The 16,858-nt window shown below is 37.9% G+C and overlaps 1 protein-coding gene across 3 annotated transcripts in view; it reads right to left on the bottom strand.

Moving 5' to 3' along the window:
* The window catches only part of RLF (rearranged L-myc fusion), a 93,972-nt gene that overhangs the window by 16,477 nt on the left and 60,637 nt on the right, over positions 1-16,858 (bottom strand). For 2 of the 3 annotated variants that reach the window (XM_003356327.4, XM_021096010.1), the window contains exon 6: positions 2,380-2,516. The exons of the other annotated variant lie outside the window; for it this stretch is intronic. In XM_003356327.4, coding sequence (XP_003356375.2) covers positions 2,380-2,516 — 137 coding nt within the window. The remainder of the gene's footprint in view (positions 1-2,379; positions 2,517-16,858) is intronic. 3 annotated transcript variants of the gene reach the window in all.

Genomic DNA, 16,858 nt, shown 5'->3' with positions numbered 1-16,858 from the left:
ATCCCACTACCAAAACCAAAAACAACAACAACAAAAATGCTTTGAAAAGAATAGTAGAAAAAAACGTTTTCAAATTCTAAAGTTTTATATTTTCTTTCTTTTTAAATTGCTTGAAAGAAGCTCATTTTAAGAGTGAAATGATTTAAGATTTTCTTTCCTTTCCTTTTTTACTCATTATAGCTCCTCAGGAGGCCAACAAGAAGGAAATCTCTGTTAATCCTTCCTGCTGCAGGGGAAGAGCATTAACCTTAGAGCCACTGAAAAAAAGGGAAGCTGTATAAGGAGTATTAAAAGAACTGTGTGACTATAGTTGTAAAAACTTTATAATCTGTAACACATTCCATATGTGATTTAGTGTATTCTTTGCATTAAAGTGCTAGTTGTAACTAGCAGATATTTTTTAATTATAGGTAAAAGAAAGTAAAAAGAAAAAGTGGGGGTTGTTTCATAAATAAATACATCTGCTTTACTGAGGCTAAAATTTCTAATCTCTGGTGCATGAAAAACAAAATCCTCTACTCGATTTTGGTGATTAAAAAATCTCATTGCTGGAGTTCCCGTCGTGGCGCAGTGGTTAACAAATCCAACTAGGGTTCGATCCCTGGCCTTGATCTGTGGGTTAACTATCCAGCGTTGCCGTGAGCTGTGGTGTAGGTCGCAGACGCGGCTCAGATCGTGCATTGCTCTGGCTCTGGCGTAGGCTGGCAGCTACAGCTCCGATTAGACCCCCAGCCTGGGAACCTCCATACGCTGCGGGAGCGGCCCAAGAAATGGCAAAAAGTCAAAAATAAATCTCATTGCTCTGCTGAAATTCTTTTTCCTTCTATCATTCATACATATATATATACATATACATATATATATATACACACATTTCCTAATAAAATGCTCATAATGATTATTACAAAATATATATAAGTCCCTATTCCACTATCTTCTTTCTCATAGGAGATATAACTCTGGCATGGAGCACTTGGTAGGAGAAGAGTCCAATTTGAAATCTGGCCCTGTGCCAGGAAAATAAATGTACAGAAGAAAAGCACTGAATTAGGAGTCAAAAGCCCTGTGCTTTACTCTCAGCTCTACCACTTTAGCCCTGAGACCTTGGTCAATCACAAGACTTCTCAGATCCTTCTGGTCCTCCACTGCCTCATCTGTACAATGATTATGATGATGACTGGATGAGATAATTTATGGACACAAATAATATTTCTATTAAAAATAGCAAGCAAGGGAGTTTCCATTGTGGCTCAGCAGGTTATGAACCCAACTAGTATCCATGAGAATAGGGGTTCGATCCCTGACCTTGCTTAGTGGGTTGGGGATCCAGCATTGCTGTGGCTGTGGCTGTGGCATAGGCTGGCAGGCAGCTACAGCTCTGATTCGACCCCTAGCCTGAGAACTTCCATATGCCATGGATATAGGCCTAAAAAGCAAAAAGTAAACAAATACAGTAACATAAAAAATGATAATATGTATAAAACTTTACAAATATACACAGATGCTCCAGAGGGAGATCAATAGGGCTGAAATATATGAAATGTTCTCCCATAACTAGGTTTTCCTATAAACAAAATCTTCATTTCTAACTTCAAGCCATCCTTAAGTTCTGAAATACTCAAAGCTCCTCTAATCAAAATCATGCAAATCCAACCCATTCTCTCAATTAAAAGTTCAAATACTACCTCCTTCCTGACACCTAGTTTTTAAACACTGGTGTCTAGTAAGCACCTTCTCTAATCTGATACTTATTGACAGAGCCTTGCATTTTTAAGGTTTCCTATGTACCAGGTCTGTCCCTCTGGCCTAAATAGTTTCAATACAATCAAAATAAAGGAATCATGGGTTACACTTACTGTTTCCTTTTTAGCAACTAAGTACTCTGCAGGCAAATAAGACATAAATGGAATTAAAACCAAATAATGCAATTCTGCTAAACAGTATCAAAGCTGCAAAAAAGATTACTATTCAAGTAGATTTCTTTCTCTAGTGCAAGTCTGACCTAGAAACCTAGATAATTAGAAAGTTTCCAAATAAGAGGGGGAAACTGACTACCAGAAGGTATAATAAATGTAAAAGGAAAAGTAACACCAATCTAGTTCCTACTACCATAATTTTATCTTCAAGAAGAAGATATATAATGAAGTTAATAGACAAGCCCTTATGGAATAATCAAGAGGAGCTTAAACTTTTTACTATTTTTGGACTCTTCTGGAAAAGAGAAAACCAGCAATATTTTAAATTAAATGATTTAGCTTGAAAGCAAGATTTAACTTTAATGTCATCTGCTTAAAATTTGAAACAAAGCAATGTTTTACATACTCTCTATAAATGCTATACTATGTACTAACAAATAAAAAGAATAAAAACTATACTTACCAAGAACAATATACACTTGCAGTTTGGAGCTGCTGGGTAAGGTAAGTCGTACAAAGAACAAATGCTGTGTTATCCTGACCCTCGGATTCCAGATTACATATGATGTCTAGTACTTCCTTGCAGTCAACCTTTGCAATCTATCAAAAATGAGATGACTAAGTCAAAAAAATGGTGACTTTTCTGTAAACTTTGTGGCATAACATGATGTTATGATATTATTTCTTTATGATGTTTTCTATCTTTGATAAGTGATGAGGCAATAATTAGAGGGATATAACTTCCTTCTATTAACTAATGGCTGAGTCTTCTGGAATGAATATTTCATATAAGAAAATAATAAACAGAGAAGAGAACAGATGCTATAAGGAAGTTTCCACTGCAATCCCATGACAGATAAAAACATTTTGGTAGAGTTAAAAATATTATTCATATAATAGAAAACATAAAAATCATTGTAAAATTTTTAAAAACTTAAATATTATTCATGAACACTGTATTATATATATAAATATATATATATGTATAACTTCAGGTTACTGAAGTACCATCATCTCTTTATCTGCTTTTTTTCTGTTTTACTCAAGTCACTCTAGTTACAGATAGAAAAATATCAAAGCTTACCCTTACTCCCAGTAGGGCCAAAGGAAGCCAGATGAGAAACTGTTTTAAATATACAGGCTATATTAACGTATCGTTTTCTCATATAATTATGGAAAAATATTTGGTATGACTGAGTTTTTAAAACAACTAAACATTTTTAAGACAGACATCGTTTTCATTTATACTATTTATAGGAATCTTTAAAAACAAACAAACCTCTAGGCAATCAGTAGAATGTTCTGAGGTTCTTTTTGTTTACTGGTAAAACAGGAGATTAAGACTTCTAAAGACCCTGTCTCACTTCCTATTTTATCATTTTTGTCTTAATAAACAGAATGTATGAAGAACATAATCTATTTCATGACTGTGCCAGCTTTATAAACATCAATTATACTAGGCACCAAATACACAAAACAATGATAATTTTAGGACAAATGAGGTATTTATTAAAGCAAATGAGGCAGAAAAAGCTTAGCTCATCTCTTCCAGAGTGCTATGCAGTTCTAATAGGTGGTTCTAAGTCTCTAATTTTAGTCATACCCTCAAGCAGGCACAGAAGGCCTTTTGCAGCTTAGTTCAAATGCCATTTTCCCACAGAATCCTTCCCTAACTTCTGAGTGCATATTAGAACCCATGATGAAAACTCTCAAATTCTCCTTTGTTGCATTTACAATAACTGCAGTTTAATCATTAGTTGAACAATTTATTAGTAAGTCTTCTCTGCTAGAATATAAAATCCATGAGATCAGTGGCTACGTATATCTTATTCAAAATTTGGCACTTATCACAGTGTCTGGAAGATAGAAGAAACTCCGTAAATATGTGCCGATAAACAGAATAAATGAATCAAATTCATCAGGGTAAAAAGCTCATGTTTATACAGTGTATCTTTATTACAGAACCAGATTGTATATATTTTCTTCCTCGCTCTAGAGCTATCAGCTGTGTGACCCTGGATTAGTTATATAACTTCTCAGTAACTTAGTACTTCAGTTTCCTCATCTGTAAAACGGAAATAACAAGAACCTCCCTCACAGTTAATGTAAGAATTTAGAATGTGTTTTAGTAGGGCATGGTGATTGTAGTTAATAATACCATATTGCATACCTGACAGCTGCTAAGAGAATAATCTTAAAAGTTCTCATCACAAGAAAAAAAATTTTTTGTAACTATGTATGGTGACATATCATCAAAACTTAATAGGATCCCTTCATAATATATACAAATACTGAATTATGTTGCACACCTGAAAGTAATATAATGTTATATACCAATTATAGCTTATTTTTAAAAAGTGTGATGTGTGTCTATTAGAGTTACAGTTAGGTCTTAAAAAATATGTGTTTTAAAAGGGAATGGCAGGGAGTTCCCTTTGGGCACAGAAGGTTAAAGATCTGGTGATCTCACTACAGTGACTCTGGTGGAGTCATTCTCTACACCAGACATATAAATTAGAATGGAATTAACATACAACTTGCATTTCTAGAACATTTTTTAAAATCCTTTGCAGGTAACTTTTATTATATTATCTCATTTTATCAACATGATAAAATCCATATGATTGGCAAGGCAGGCGACATTTTTCCACTACAAAAAATGAGCCTAAAAAGAGACTGTTTCTTTGTCTCAAGTCAACTGTGGTAAACAAAACAAAAACTAATCTCATGCCATTTTATTCCAATAGTAAAGCCTTTAAATTTTAAGAGTACATTTCAGCGATAGATAGGCTTTCATCTTTTAGAACCAAAATATTAAACAGAAGGAGACAAAAGTGAAGTGAATTAGGATAAATATTTCATAAACCCAGACATCTATGGTCAACTGGTCATTGACAAGAGGGATGAATTATAAAATGGGAAAAAGACAGAGTTCCCATTGTGGCTCAGTGATAACAAACCCAACCAGTATCCATGAAGATGCGGGTTCAATCCCTGGCCCCTCTCAGTGGTTAAGGATCTGGCATTGCCGTGAGCTGCAGTGTACGTCACAGGTACAGCTCAGATCTGGTATAACTGTGGCTGTGGCCGGCAACTGCAGGTCCGATTTGACCCCTAGCCTGGGAACCTCCATATGCTACAAGTGTGGCCCTAAAAAAAGACAAAAAGAAAAGAAAAGAAAAAGTCTCTTCAGCAAGTAGTGTTGAGAAAATTGTGCAGCTGCATGTAAATCAATGAAACTAGAACACACCCTCACACCACACACAAAAATAAACTCAAAATGGCTTAAAGACTTAATCATAAGACATGACACCCTAAAACTATAAGAGAACACAGGAAAACATTCTCTGACATACACCATACAAATGTTTTTTAGGTCAGTCTCCCAAGACAATAGAAGTAAAAACAAAAATTAACAAATGGAACCTAATCAAACTTACAAGCTTTTGCACCAAAGGAAACCATTAAAAAAAGAGACGACAACCTAAGGAATGTGAAAAAACAGTTGCAAATTATGCAATCGACTACAGCTTAATCCAAAAAACACAAGTAACTCATACAACTCTACAACAAAAAAATGCAAACAACCCAATCAAAAAATGGGCAGAAGACAGACATTTCTCCTAAGAAGACATACAGATGACCAGCAGGCACATGAAAAAATGCTCAACATCACTAATTATTAGAGAAGTGCATGGAAACAACATAAATGTCCAATAACAGATGAATGGATTAAGAAGATGTGTTACATGGAGTTCCTGTTGTGGCTCAGTGGTTAACGAATCTGACTAGGAACCATGATGTTGTAGGTTCGATCCCTGGCCTTGCTCAATGGGTTAAGAATCCTGAGTTGCCATGAGCTTGTGGTGTAGATTGCAGATGTGGCTCAGATCTGGCGTTGCTGTGGCTGTGGTATAGGCCAGCAGCTGTAGCTCCGATAAGACCCCTAGCCTGGGAATGTCCATATGCTACAGATGAGGCCCTAGAAAAGACATAAAAAAAAAAGATGTGTTACATATACACAATGGAATACTGCTCAGCCATAAAAAAGAACAGAACAATGCCATTTGCAGCAACATGGAAGAAACCAGAGACTCTCATACTAAGAAAAGTCAGAAAGAAAAAGACACAACTCAACAGCAAAAAAGCCAACAACCCAATTGAAAAATGGGCAAAAGACCTGAATAGACTGTTCTCCAAGGAAGATATACAGATGGCCAACAAGCACATGAAAAAATGCTCAGCATCACTGATTATTAGAGAAATGCAAATCAAAACTACCATGAGATCCCACCTCACACCAGTCAGAATGGCCATCATTAATAAGTCCACAGATAACAAGTGCTGGAGAGGGTGTGGAGAAAAGGGAACCCTCCTGCATTTTTGGTGGGAATGTAAGCTGGTACAATCACTATGGAAAACAGTATGGAGGTAACTTAGAAAACTATACAAAGAACTACCATATGACCCAGCAGTCCCACTCTTGGGCATATATCCGGACAAAACTTTCCAAGAAAGAGACACATGCACCTGCATGTTCACTGCAGCACTATTCACAGTAGTCAAGACATGGAAACAACCCAAATGTCCATTGACAGATGATTGGATTAGGAAGATGTGTTATATATACACAATGGAATACTACTCAGCCATAAAAAGGAACAAAATAATGCCATTTGCAGCAACATGGGTGGAACTAGAGATTCTCATACTGAGTGAATTAAGTCAGAAAGAGAAAGACAAATACCATATGATATCACTTATATCTGGAATCTAACATATGGCACAAATGAACCTTTCCACAGAAAAGAAAATCATGGACTTGGAGAATAGACTTGTGGTTGCCAAGGGGGAGGGGGAGGGGAAGGGAGTGGGATGGATAGGGTGCTAGGGGTTAACAGATGCAGGCTATTGCCTTTAGAAAAGATAAGCAATGAGATCCTTTTCTGTAGCACTGAGAACTATGTCTGGTCACTTATGATGGAACATAATAATGTGAGAAAAAAGAATGTACACATGTATGTGTAACTGGGTCATCATGCTTACAGTAGAAAACTGACAGAACACTGTAAACCAGCAATGATGGAAAAAAATTTTTTAAAGAATAAAAATCATTATATAAAATAATAAAATAAAATAAAATCGCTCATTGACAAAAAAAGAAAGAGAAAGACAAATACCACCTAATATCACCTATACCTGGAATCTAATATACAGCACAAATGAACCTATCTACAGAAAAGAAACAAACTCATGGACATGGACGACAGACTTGTGGTTGCCAAGAGAGAGGAGGAGGGGGTGGAAGGGACTGGGAGTTGGGGGTTAGGAGATACAAACTATTGCATTTGGAATGGATAAGCAATTAGAGCCTCCTGTACAGCACAGGGGACTATATCTAATCACTTGCGATGGAACATGATGGAGGATAATGGAAAAAAACAATGTGTACAAATGTACAACTGGGTCACTTTGCTCTACAGCAGAAAGTGACAGAACACTGTAAATCAGCTATAAAAAATTAAAAGAAATAAAAAGAAATGCAAACCAAAACCTTATTTTACCCTTCTATGTGCTTTTACTTTGGCTCTCCAACTAAACTATAAACTTTGTGAGGACAAGAGCAGTCTTATAAAGGATATCCGTAATTCTCTTTTTTTTTTTTTTTTTTTTTTGTCTTTTTGTCTTTTTTTGTTGTTGTTGCTATTTCTTGGGCCGCTCCCGCGGCATATGGAGGTTCCCAGGCTAGGGGTTGAATCGGAGCTGTAGCCACCAGCCTACGCCAGAGCCACAGCAACGCAGGATCCGAGCCGCGTCTGCAACCTACACCACAGCTCACGGCAATGCCGATCGTTAACCCACTGAGCAAGGGCAGGGATCGAACCCGCAACCTCATGGTTCCTAGTCGGATTCGTTAACCACTGCGCCACGACGGGAACTCCCCGTAATTCTCTATACACAAAATCCCAGAAGGAAACAGCCATGATAAAATGTACACATCTATTAGTCAAAGCAGTATTATTTATTAAGTACCTGTGTACTGTGCTATACATTGGGGATACAATCCAAACCAGTTTTTGCCCTCATGGAACTCAGAGTCTAGTCAAGAATAATAAATGAGGAAGTAGGATCACATGTTAAATGTTACATTGGTCATGAATAGAATATTGTTCAAATATCTTTAGTCAGAAAAATCTAACCCCAGCTTAGGGGGTCGAAAACAACTTCCTAGATGAAGTCACAACCAATATGAGAATGAAAAAAATGAATAGGAATAAGCTTTGGGAAAGAATAGAGAGAAATAAGAAATTTGTTCCATACAGAAGGAAAAATACATGCAAGGGCCTAAGAGGTAAAAGTGAGCATGGTACTGAAGGAGCAGGAAAATTTCAATACAGCTAAGAGTAACACAGCAATATTGTTGGACTATCAAATCCAGGGAGTTCCTAGGAGTAAAAGCACTTTTGTTCCTCCAGTTATCTCAGTGCCTTCTTCTTCTTTTTTTTTTTTTAATCTTTTGTCCCTTTAGGGCCACACCCTTAGCACACGGAGGTTCCCAGGCTAGGGATCTAATCCCTACGCCAGAACCACAGCAACACAGGTTCCGAGCCCCATCTGCAACCTACACCACAGCTCACGGCAATGCCAGATCCTTAACCCACTGAACAAGGCCAGGGATCGAACCCACAACCTCATGGTTCCTAGTCAGATTCGTTTCTACTGTGCCATGATGGAAACTCCTCTCAGTGCCTTCTGAGTCTACCACAAGGAACTCTAGTAACCACGCCCCTGCACTGGACTAATCTCCACCAACTTTTCAAACTTACTTCAACTTTCTAGTAAGTTATACATTTTCTAGTAAACTTGAAATAATAACCATTTTTAAGTTTATGTTTAGTACTGCTGTTACCTAACATTTTATAATACGACTATATGCCTGATAATGAAGGTTCTGATTATGAGGTCCATCCATAACACCTAAGCAAGCACACATAATCTTACACACGTTTTTATTTTCCCTTAACTTGATAGTTTTACTTCCTTTAAGGTTTCTATCGAGAAAGCAGGAGTATTTTATGGTGTGGTTTTTATATAGCCTTCTGACTAAGAACTAATTTGCCTCATACACACTTATCTAGGCTATTAACAAAGGAACATCCTTCTAGACTTATTTTCCACTTTTGGGTAACTAAGTAATAAAAAAAATCTGATTGATTTAACAAATAAAGAAACTGAAGACAGAGAATCTTCAGTCAGTTAACTGTCCCTCATTATTGACCCTAACTTCCTTGAAAACTGATACCAATATCTTATCTCATACATTTATCCCCATTTAGTACCTGCTTCAGGCACTGTATGACAAATAAACACTCAATTAACATCTTTTTAGGTGAAAAGAATCTCAGTATTTGGCCCCAAATACCTGTATTTTCTTGAATGCAGAGAAAAAAGAGATGTGTTAAAGAAATAAAAGTAAATAAACAGAAAAATTCAGGTAAATTAAAATGATATGTTTAACATCTCACTAATGATACAATAGTTAAACTACTTGTCCCTAACTGTTACAATAAATAGCTTAAGACCACATTAAAGACCAGATATATGCCACAAAATACTTTTCAGATAAAGTAAATTAAATAAAGGTCATTGGCAAGATTTTGAGAATTATGATGAGTATCTAAGAAAAAACTTGTACCTAGAGAGGTGCTGAAATAATTTTTTTGATCTTAAATATAATTCCCACTCCTAGGATTTACATTTATAGCTATTAAGACAAGGAGAACACATGCACCAAATAATAAACTTTGTTTACTATCTATCTTACCCACTACAATATATGTTCCATGAAGGCAAGAATTTGTTTCACTCACTACTGTATCTTCGGTGCCCACAAGAGGGCCAGGCACATGGAGGAACATCAACCCTTGTTGGAATGAAAGACAACTGTAAGATAAATAACCCAGTGGCCACAAAACGGCAGGATGAGTAAGTGAGACAGACTAAAGACAAGAAGAATAATGTGGACTGGAGCAAGCAAAAAAGGCTTCAAAGATAAGGGCTCTAGGGGCTATCAGAGTCAAGATGGCTAAGGATGGGGAAGACCTCAAAAAAGATGGTGGAAATAAGCAAACAAATAAATGCAAGTAATCATGGCATATGCAGGGGAGGGAGGAGTTATCTGATGCAACTGTAAAGAGTGGCAATTACACTTAGCTGACACTCAGCGATTAAAAGTTTACATTAAATAAGGTTAGTGACTTAGGACAGAGCTAAACTGCTCTGAATAGGAGATATCCTGAAAAAGGCTGTGTCACAAAGTGCAGTTTCAATTACACAAAAATAGCTAGGTTGGTAAAGACTGAAATTCAGTCTGCTTGGAAAGCCCTACATTTTGGCACGTGGTTCCTCCTCTCAGAAGATGGGAGACCTCTGAAAGTCAAACATGTGAAGTGGGACATAGTGGAGCACGGCACTTTTGGATTTCCATAAAGGTACCACCATATAACCAAATGAGAGTGGGAGACTAGAGGATATGATGCTTTTTTCCGTCGGGTTTTATGTGGAATCAGAGGATTTTTCTGTTATTGTTTCTTTTGGATATATATCTAAAAAGAATGACTTGAAATCAGTATAGTTTTTTAGTTTAACTTCTATTAGACTTCTCCTTATTATAAAATGTTTATAATAGAAAACCTGAAAAATATGGAGAATAAAAATTATTGTTATATCTTAAAATTCCGTAATAACTAATGCTAAAAATACAGTGAATTTTATTCCAGTATTTGCCTATACACATTAACTGCACAGCATGGATTCAACATATGACCACTGAAAATAGGTAATTTTTTTGTTGTTTGTTTTTTGGCCACACCTGCAACACACAAAAGTTCCCAGGCCAGAGGTCAAATCCACACCACAGTAGTGACAATGTTGGATCCTTAACCTGCTGGCCATGAGGAACTCCCAATATATACCTATTTTAAAGACGGGTTGGATTGTGTTGATTGTATATTCGTTCTTTTACCATAATTTCCATTGTGACTTAAGAGTTTTTATCAGCGTACAAAACAGACAGGTTAGGGTAAACAGATTATTGAGGCAGAGAGAGTAATAAAGAAATGTGAAGGGGAGTTCCCATTGTGGCACAGTGGTTAATGAATCCAACTAGGAACCATAAGGTTGCAGGTTCAATCCCTGGCCTCACTCGGTGGGTTAAGGATCCAACGTTGCCATGACCTGTGGTGTAAGTCGCAGATGCGACTCGGATCCCGAGTTGCTATGGCTCTGGTGGACGCCGGTGGCTACAGCGCCAATTAGACCCCTAGCCTGGGAACCACCATATGCTGCGGGTGCGGCCCTAGAAAAGACAAAAAGACAAAAAAAGAAAAAAGAAAGAAAAGAAATGTGAAGGGGAAAAAAGCAGTGTAAAATAATGATAATATTTCTAACTCCTATACAGAATTACTATAGAGCAGGCACTGTTTTACAAATTTACATCAACTAAATTACTACATCTTTACAAAAGCCCTACAGTATAAAATACTGTTATCCCTATTTACAGATTACAAAACTTCAAGCACAGAGAGATTAAGTAACTTGCCAAAGGTTATATAGGTAGTAAACATCCCAGCATCTACCCTAGACAGTCTGGCTCCAGAGTCCATACTCTTAGCCACAATGCTATACTGAGGAGCATTAACAGCAGAACTGACAATACATTATGCATGAACAGAAAGAGAATTATATACCCAACTGTGTGTTCTTTGAAGACAAGGAATATGGTGATTATTTTATTTCTAAGGGTAGTCACTAGTCATTTACTGAATTGAAACAAATGGACCCATAAGAGAAACCAGTCAAGAACCTGGAAGCATCTGAAAGATTTTTCAGACTTATTCACTCCACATCACATGCTCACCTTAAGCCTCTTTCAAATCCTAACAAGTTCCTTCAGATCTTTCCTTATCAAGACCTATTTCATAACAAAAGTCTAATAAACTTAATGACACAAAAATATAAATCATGCATAAGCAATATCAATGGCATTTGATTTTACCAGGACCAAAATTTTTAGGATAAAGCCATGAAGTGGCTAATGCTGTAAACTCAGGTGTCAAAGATGAAAACATACCACTTTATCCTATGAATTTTATACATATATAATGACTACATACTTTCCTGCTAGCTTTGGTGCTGAATAAGGAATAAAAACAAAGATTTATACTGGGTAAGAATAATGGGTGGGGAATTCCCATCGTGGCCCAGTGGAAATGAATTTGATTAGTATCCATGAGGATGCAGGTTCAATCCCTGGCCTCGCTCAGTGGGTTAGGGATCCAGCATTGCCATGAGCTGTGGTGTAGGTCACAGGCACGGCTTGGATCTGGTGTTGCTGTGGCTGTGGTGTAGGTCAGCAGACATGGCTCTGATTTGACCTCTAGCCTGGGAACCTCCAAATGCCACGGGTATGGCCCTGAAAATAATAATACCTGAAAATACTCCTGTGGCAAAGCACTTAGAAATCCTGGATAAAACATAACAAATACATTTTATAGATATGTAGCTAAACACTTGAGAAGTAAAAAAATCTCATGAAGACGCAAAAGTGTTTAAACTTCTCTGGTAACCTAGCCATTAAAGATTCAGGATTCAGTGTTGTCAATACTGTGGCTTGGGTTTAATCCCCGGCTGTGGGTGTGGCCAAAAAAAAAAAAAAAAGAGGAAAGCATATTTAAGTATGACTGGACAAGTGCTCTAACTTGCTGCATTGTTGATAATTCTACCAAGAGGCTTGGGTTTTACAAGCTGAGGTAAGGGAATGATAAAGCTTGTACTGTGGACAAGAAGTCGGCACTGAGCCCTTCTGCATAAAGTTGCAACTCCTCAGAGTTCCCTGGTGGCTCAGGGATCTGGTGTTGTCACTGCTGTGGCTCTGTTTACAAAAAAAAAAAAGCTGTAACCCCCAAAGAACTGAAAAGTCAGAGAAAGTGTGGACTGGACTTCAAAAAAAAAGAAAAAGAAAAGTCATGGATACAGCAGGAAGACATGTTTGTTCACCTCGCCTTGGATTCTTGTGGGATCAAAAAAAATTTTGAAAATTTATAACCTGTTCACATTCAAACTTGAAGTTTGATAAAATGCTACTCTGTTGTCTAAAGCCCTAAACTGAGGAGTTCCCATCGTGGCGCAGTGGTTAACGAATCCGACTAGGAACCATGAGGTTGCGGGTTCGATCCCTGCCCTTGCTCAGTGGGTTAACAATCCGGTGTGGCCGTGAGCTGTGGTGTAGGCCGCAGATGCGGCTCGGATCCTGCGTTGCTGTGGCTCTGGCGTAGGCTGGCAGCTACAGTTCCGATTCGACCCCTAGCCTGGGAACCTCCATATGCCGTGGGAGCGGCCCAAGAATTAGCAAAAAAGACAAAAATAAAATAAAAAATTAAAAAAATAAAAAATTTAAAAAATAAAATAAAATAAAACCCTAAACTGAGAAAAATAAAATTAAAAAAAATTCTGGGCGGTAATACCTTTGAATCACCTGGCAGAAGCAAATGTAAAAACTATTTATAGAGAGAGATATGTTAACTAAGGCCTATGAGAATTTCCAGACATAAAGTACTCCCTGCCCCCCAACTACCCCACCTAAAGTGAAGTTCACAATCCCAAACTATAAAAAGCATAAACAAACAAGGCATTCCAGAAAATAACAGCATGCACAATAAATGGCAGGATTAGACTCCTAAGAATTTCAGATAGCAGAGTGCACAGTATGAAGACTGAACTCTAACCATGGACTTCGGTTGGTTAAAAAAAATTAAATAAGGGCAATATGAGTTTGACAATAACTTGGGGAAAAAGAGAGAGACAAAGACAGAAAGACATGGAAGAATCTTAAATGCATATAAAGGGAAAGAAACCAATCCAAAAAGGCTACATACTGTATGATTCCAACCACACGATATTTTGGAAAAGGCAAAAAACTATGGAGGCAGTAAAAAGGTAAGCAATTTGCAGGGGCATGAGAAGAGAGGGGGAGGGATGAATAGGCAGAGTATAGGAATTTTTTAGGGCAGTGACACTATTCTGTATGATACTATGATAGATTCATGTCATACGTTTGTGAAAACCCATAGAATGTACGATTCCAAGAGTGAAGTCTAATTTCGATTGGATTAGGAAGATGTGGTATATATACACAATGGAATACTACTCAGCCATAAAAAGGAACAAAATAATGCCATTTGCAGCAACATGCATGGCACTAGAGATTCTCATACTGCGTGAAGTAAGTCCGAAAGAGAAAGACAAATACCATACGATACCACTTATTTCTGGAATCTAATTTATGGCACAAATGAACCCTTCCACAGAAAAGAAAATCATGGACTTGGAGAATAGACTTGTGGTTGCCAAGAGGGAGGGGGAGGGAGTGGGGTGGTTGGAAGCTTGGGGTTAGCAGATACAAACTATTGCCTTTGGACTGTATTAGCAATGAGATCGTGCTGTGTAGCACTGGGAACTCTATCTAGTCACTTATGATGAAGCATGATACTGTATGAAAATAGAATGTGTACATGTATGAGTAACAGGGTCATCTTGCTGTACAGTAGAAAAAAATTGTATTGAGGAAATAACTTTAAAAAAAATTAAAAAAGAGCAAAGTCTAATTTAAACTATGGATTTTAGTAAATAATAATGTACTGATCCACTTGCTGTAACAACATTAATATACCAATGGCAAGATGTCAAACAGCTGATACTGGGGGTAAGGGGATACATATGGGAACTCTGTACTTTTTTTTTTTTTTTTTTTTTTTTTTGGTCTTTTTGCCTTTTCTGGGGCCACTCCCACGGCCTATGGAGGTTCCCAGGCTAGGGGTCTAATCGGAGCTGTAGCCACCAGCCTACACCAGAGCCACAGCAACATGGGATCCAAGCCGCGTCTGCGACCCACACCACAGCTCACGGCAACACCGGATCCTTAACCCACTGGGCAAGGACAGGGATTGAACGTGCAACCTCATGGTTCCTAGTCAGATTCGGTAACCACTGAGCCATGATGGGAACTCCGGGAACTCTGTACTTTCCACTGAATTTTTCTGCAAACCTAAACTGCTCAGAAAACTTTAATAATTAAAAAAAATCCTTCGACAATTTAAAAACTAGATTTGACTTTTTTTTTTTTTTTGTCTTTTGTCTTTTTAAACCCACACTTGCAGCATAGGGAGATTCCCAGTCTAGGGGTCGAATCAGAGCTACAGCTGCTGGCCTACACCACACCACAGCAACACAGGATCCAAGCTGCATCTGTGACCTACACCACAGCTCACAGCAACACCAGATCCTTAACCCACTGAGAGAGGCTAGGGATCGAAACCTCATCCTCATGGATACTAGTCGGGTTCGTTAACCACTGAGCCACAACGGGAACTCTGATTTGTCTTTTTATTATTAAGAGTTCTCCATATATTCTGGATTCAAGTAATAATATGCTATGGTTTGCAAATATTTCCTCCCATCTGATGGATCAACTTTTCACTTTCTTGCCTTTGACACACACAGTTCAATGAAATTCTACTTATTCTGTTGCAAGTCGATATTCATTTGTTAAAGAACCATCTATTGAAAAGACTAGTCTTTCCCCCACTGAACTATCTTGCATCCATGCAGAAAATCAACTGGCCCTAAGTGTGAAGGCTTATTTGTGGACTTTCAATTTTATTCCATTGATCCTTCTGCCTACCCTTTTGCCAGTACTGCACTGTCTTGACGATGGATTTTTTTTTTCTTTTTTTTTGGGGGGGGGGCTGTACCCACAGCATATGGAGGTTCCCAAGCTAGGAACTGAATTGGAGCAGTAGCTGAGGGCCTACACCACAGTCACAGCAACACCAGATCTGAGCTGTGTCTGTGCTCTACACCACAGCTCATAGCAATACTGGATTCTTAACCCACTGAGAGAGGTCAGGGATCGAACCCGCCTCCTCATGGATGCTAGTCAGATTTGTTTCCACTGAGCCATGACGGGAATTCCAGAAATTTTTTAGTAAGCTCTGAAGTAAAGAAGTTTAAGTTCTCCAACTTTGTTCTTTTACAAGATTGTGCTGGCTAGCCAGAGTCCCCTGACGCTCTACATGAATTTTAGGATCATCTTGTCAATTTCTGCAAAAGAGAAAGGTAGAATTCTGACAGAGATAGCATTGCATCTAAAGAACAATTTGGGATGTTCCCATTATGGCTCAGTGAGTTAATAACACAACTAGTATCTGTGAGGATGTGGGTTCAATCCCTGGCCTCGCTCAGTGGGTTAAGGATCTGGTGTTGCCGTGAGCTGTGGTGTATGGCATAGATGTGGCTTGGATCCAATTCAACCTCTAGCCTGGGAACTTCCATATTTCACAGGTGTGGCCCTAAAAAGCAAAAAAGAAAGAAAAAAATGAAGATCAATTTGGGGAGTACTGCCACCTTAAGAATATTAGGGCTTCTGAACCATGAACATGGGATGTTGTTCCATTCATTTAGCATTTTTCTTTTTTTAAACATTTTTTAATGATTTTTATTTTTTCCATTATGGTTGGTTTACAGTGTTATGTCAATTTCTACTGCACAGAAAAGTGACCCAGTCACACACATATACACATTCTTTTTCTCACATTATTCTCCATCATGTTCCATCATAAGTGACTAGATATAGTTCCCTGTGCTATACAGTAGGATCTCATTGCTTACCCACTCCAAATGCAAGAGTCTGCATTAACCCCCAGTCCATGCCACTCTCCCCCCTTATTTAGCAATTCTCTCAACATTTTAAATCTTGTTTGTCTTGAACTTTTAAAAAATTTATTCCTGGAGTTCCCGTCGTGGCACAGTGGTTAACGAATCCAACTAGGAACCACGAGGTTGCGGGTTCGGTCCCTGCCCTTGCTCAGTGGGTTAACGATCCA

The sequence above is a fragment of the Sus scrofa genome, chromosome 6 (assembly GCF_000003025.6).
Source record: "Sus scrofa isolate TJ Tabasco breed Duroc chromosome 6, Sscrofa11.1, whole genome shotgun sequence".
Lineage (NCBI taxonomy): Eukaryota > Metazoa > Chordata > Mammalia > Artiodactyla > Suidae > Sus > Sus scrofa.
Note: the sequence above shows the minus strand (reverse complement) of the source record. Positions and strands in the feature narration are given on the sequence as shown.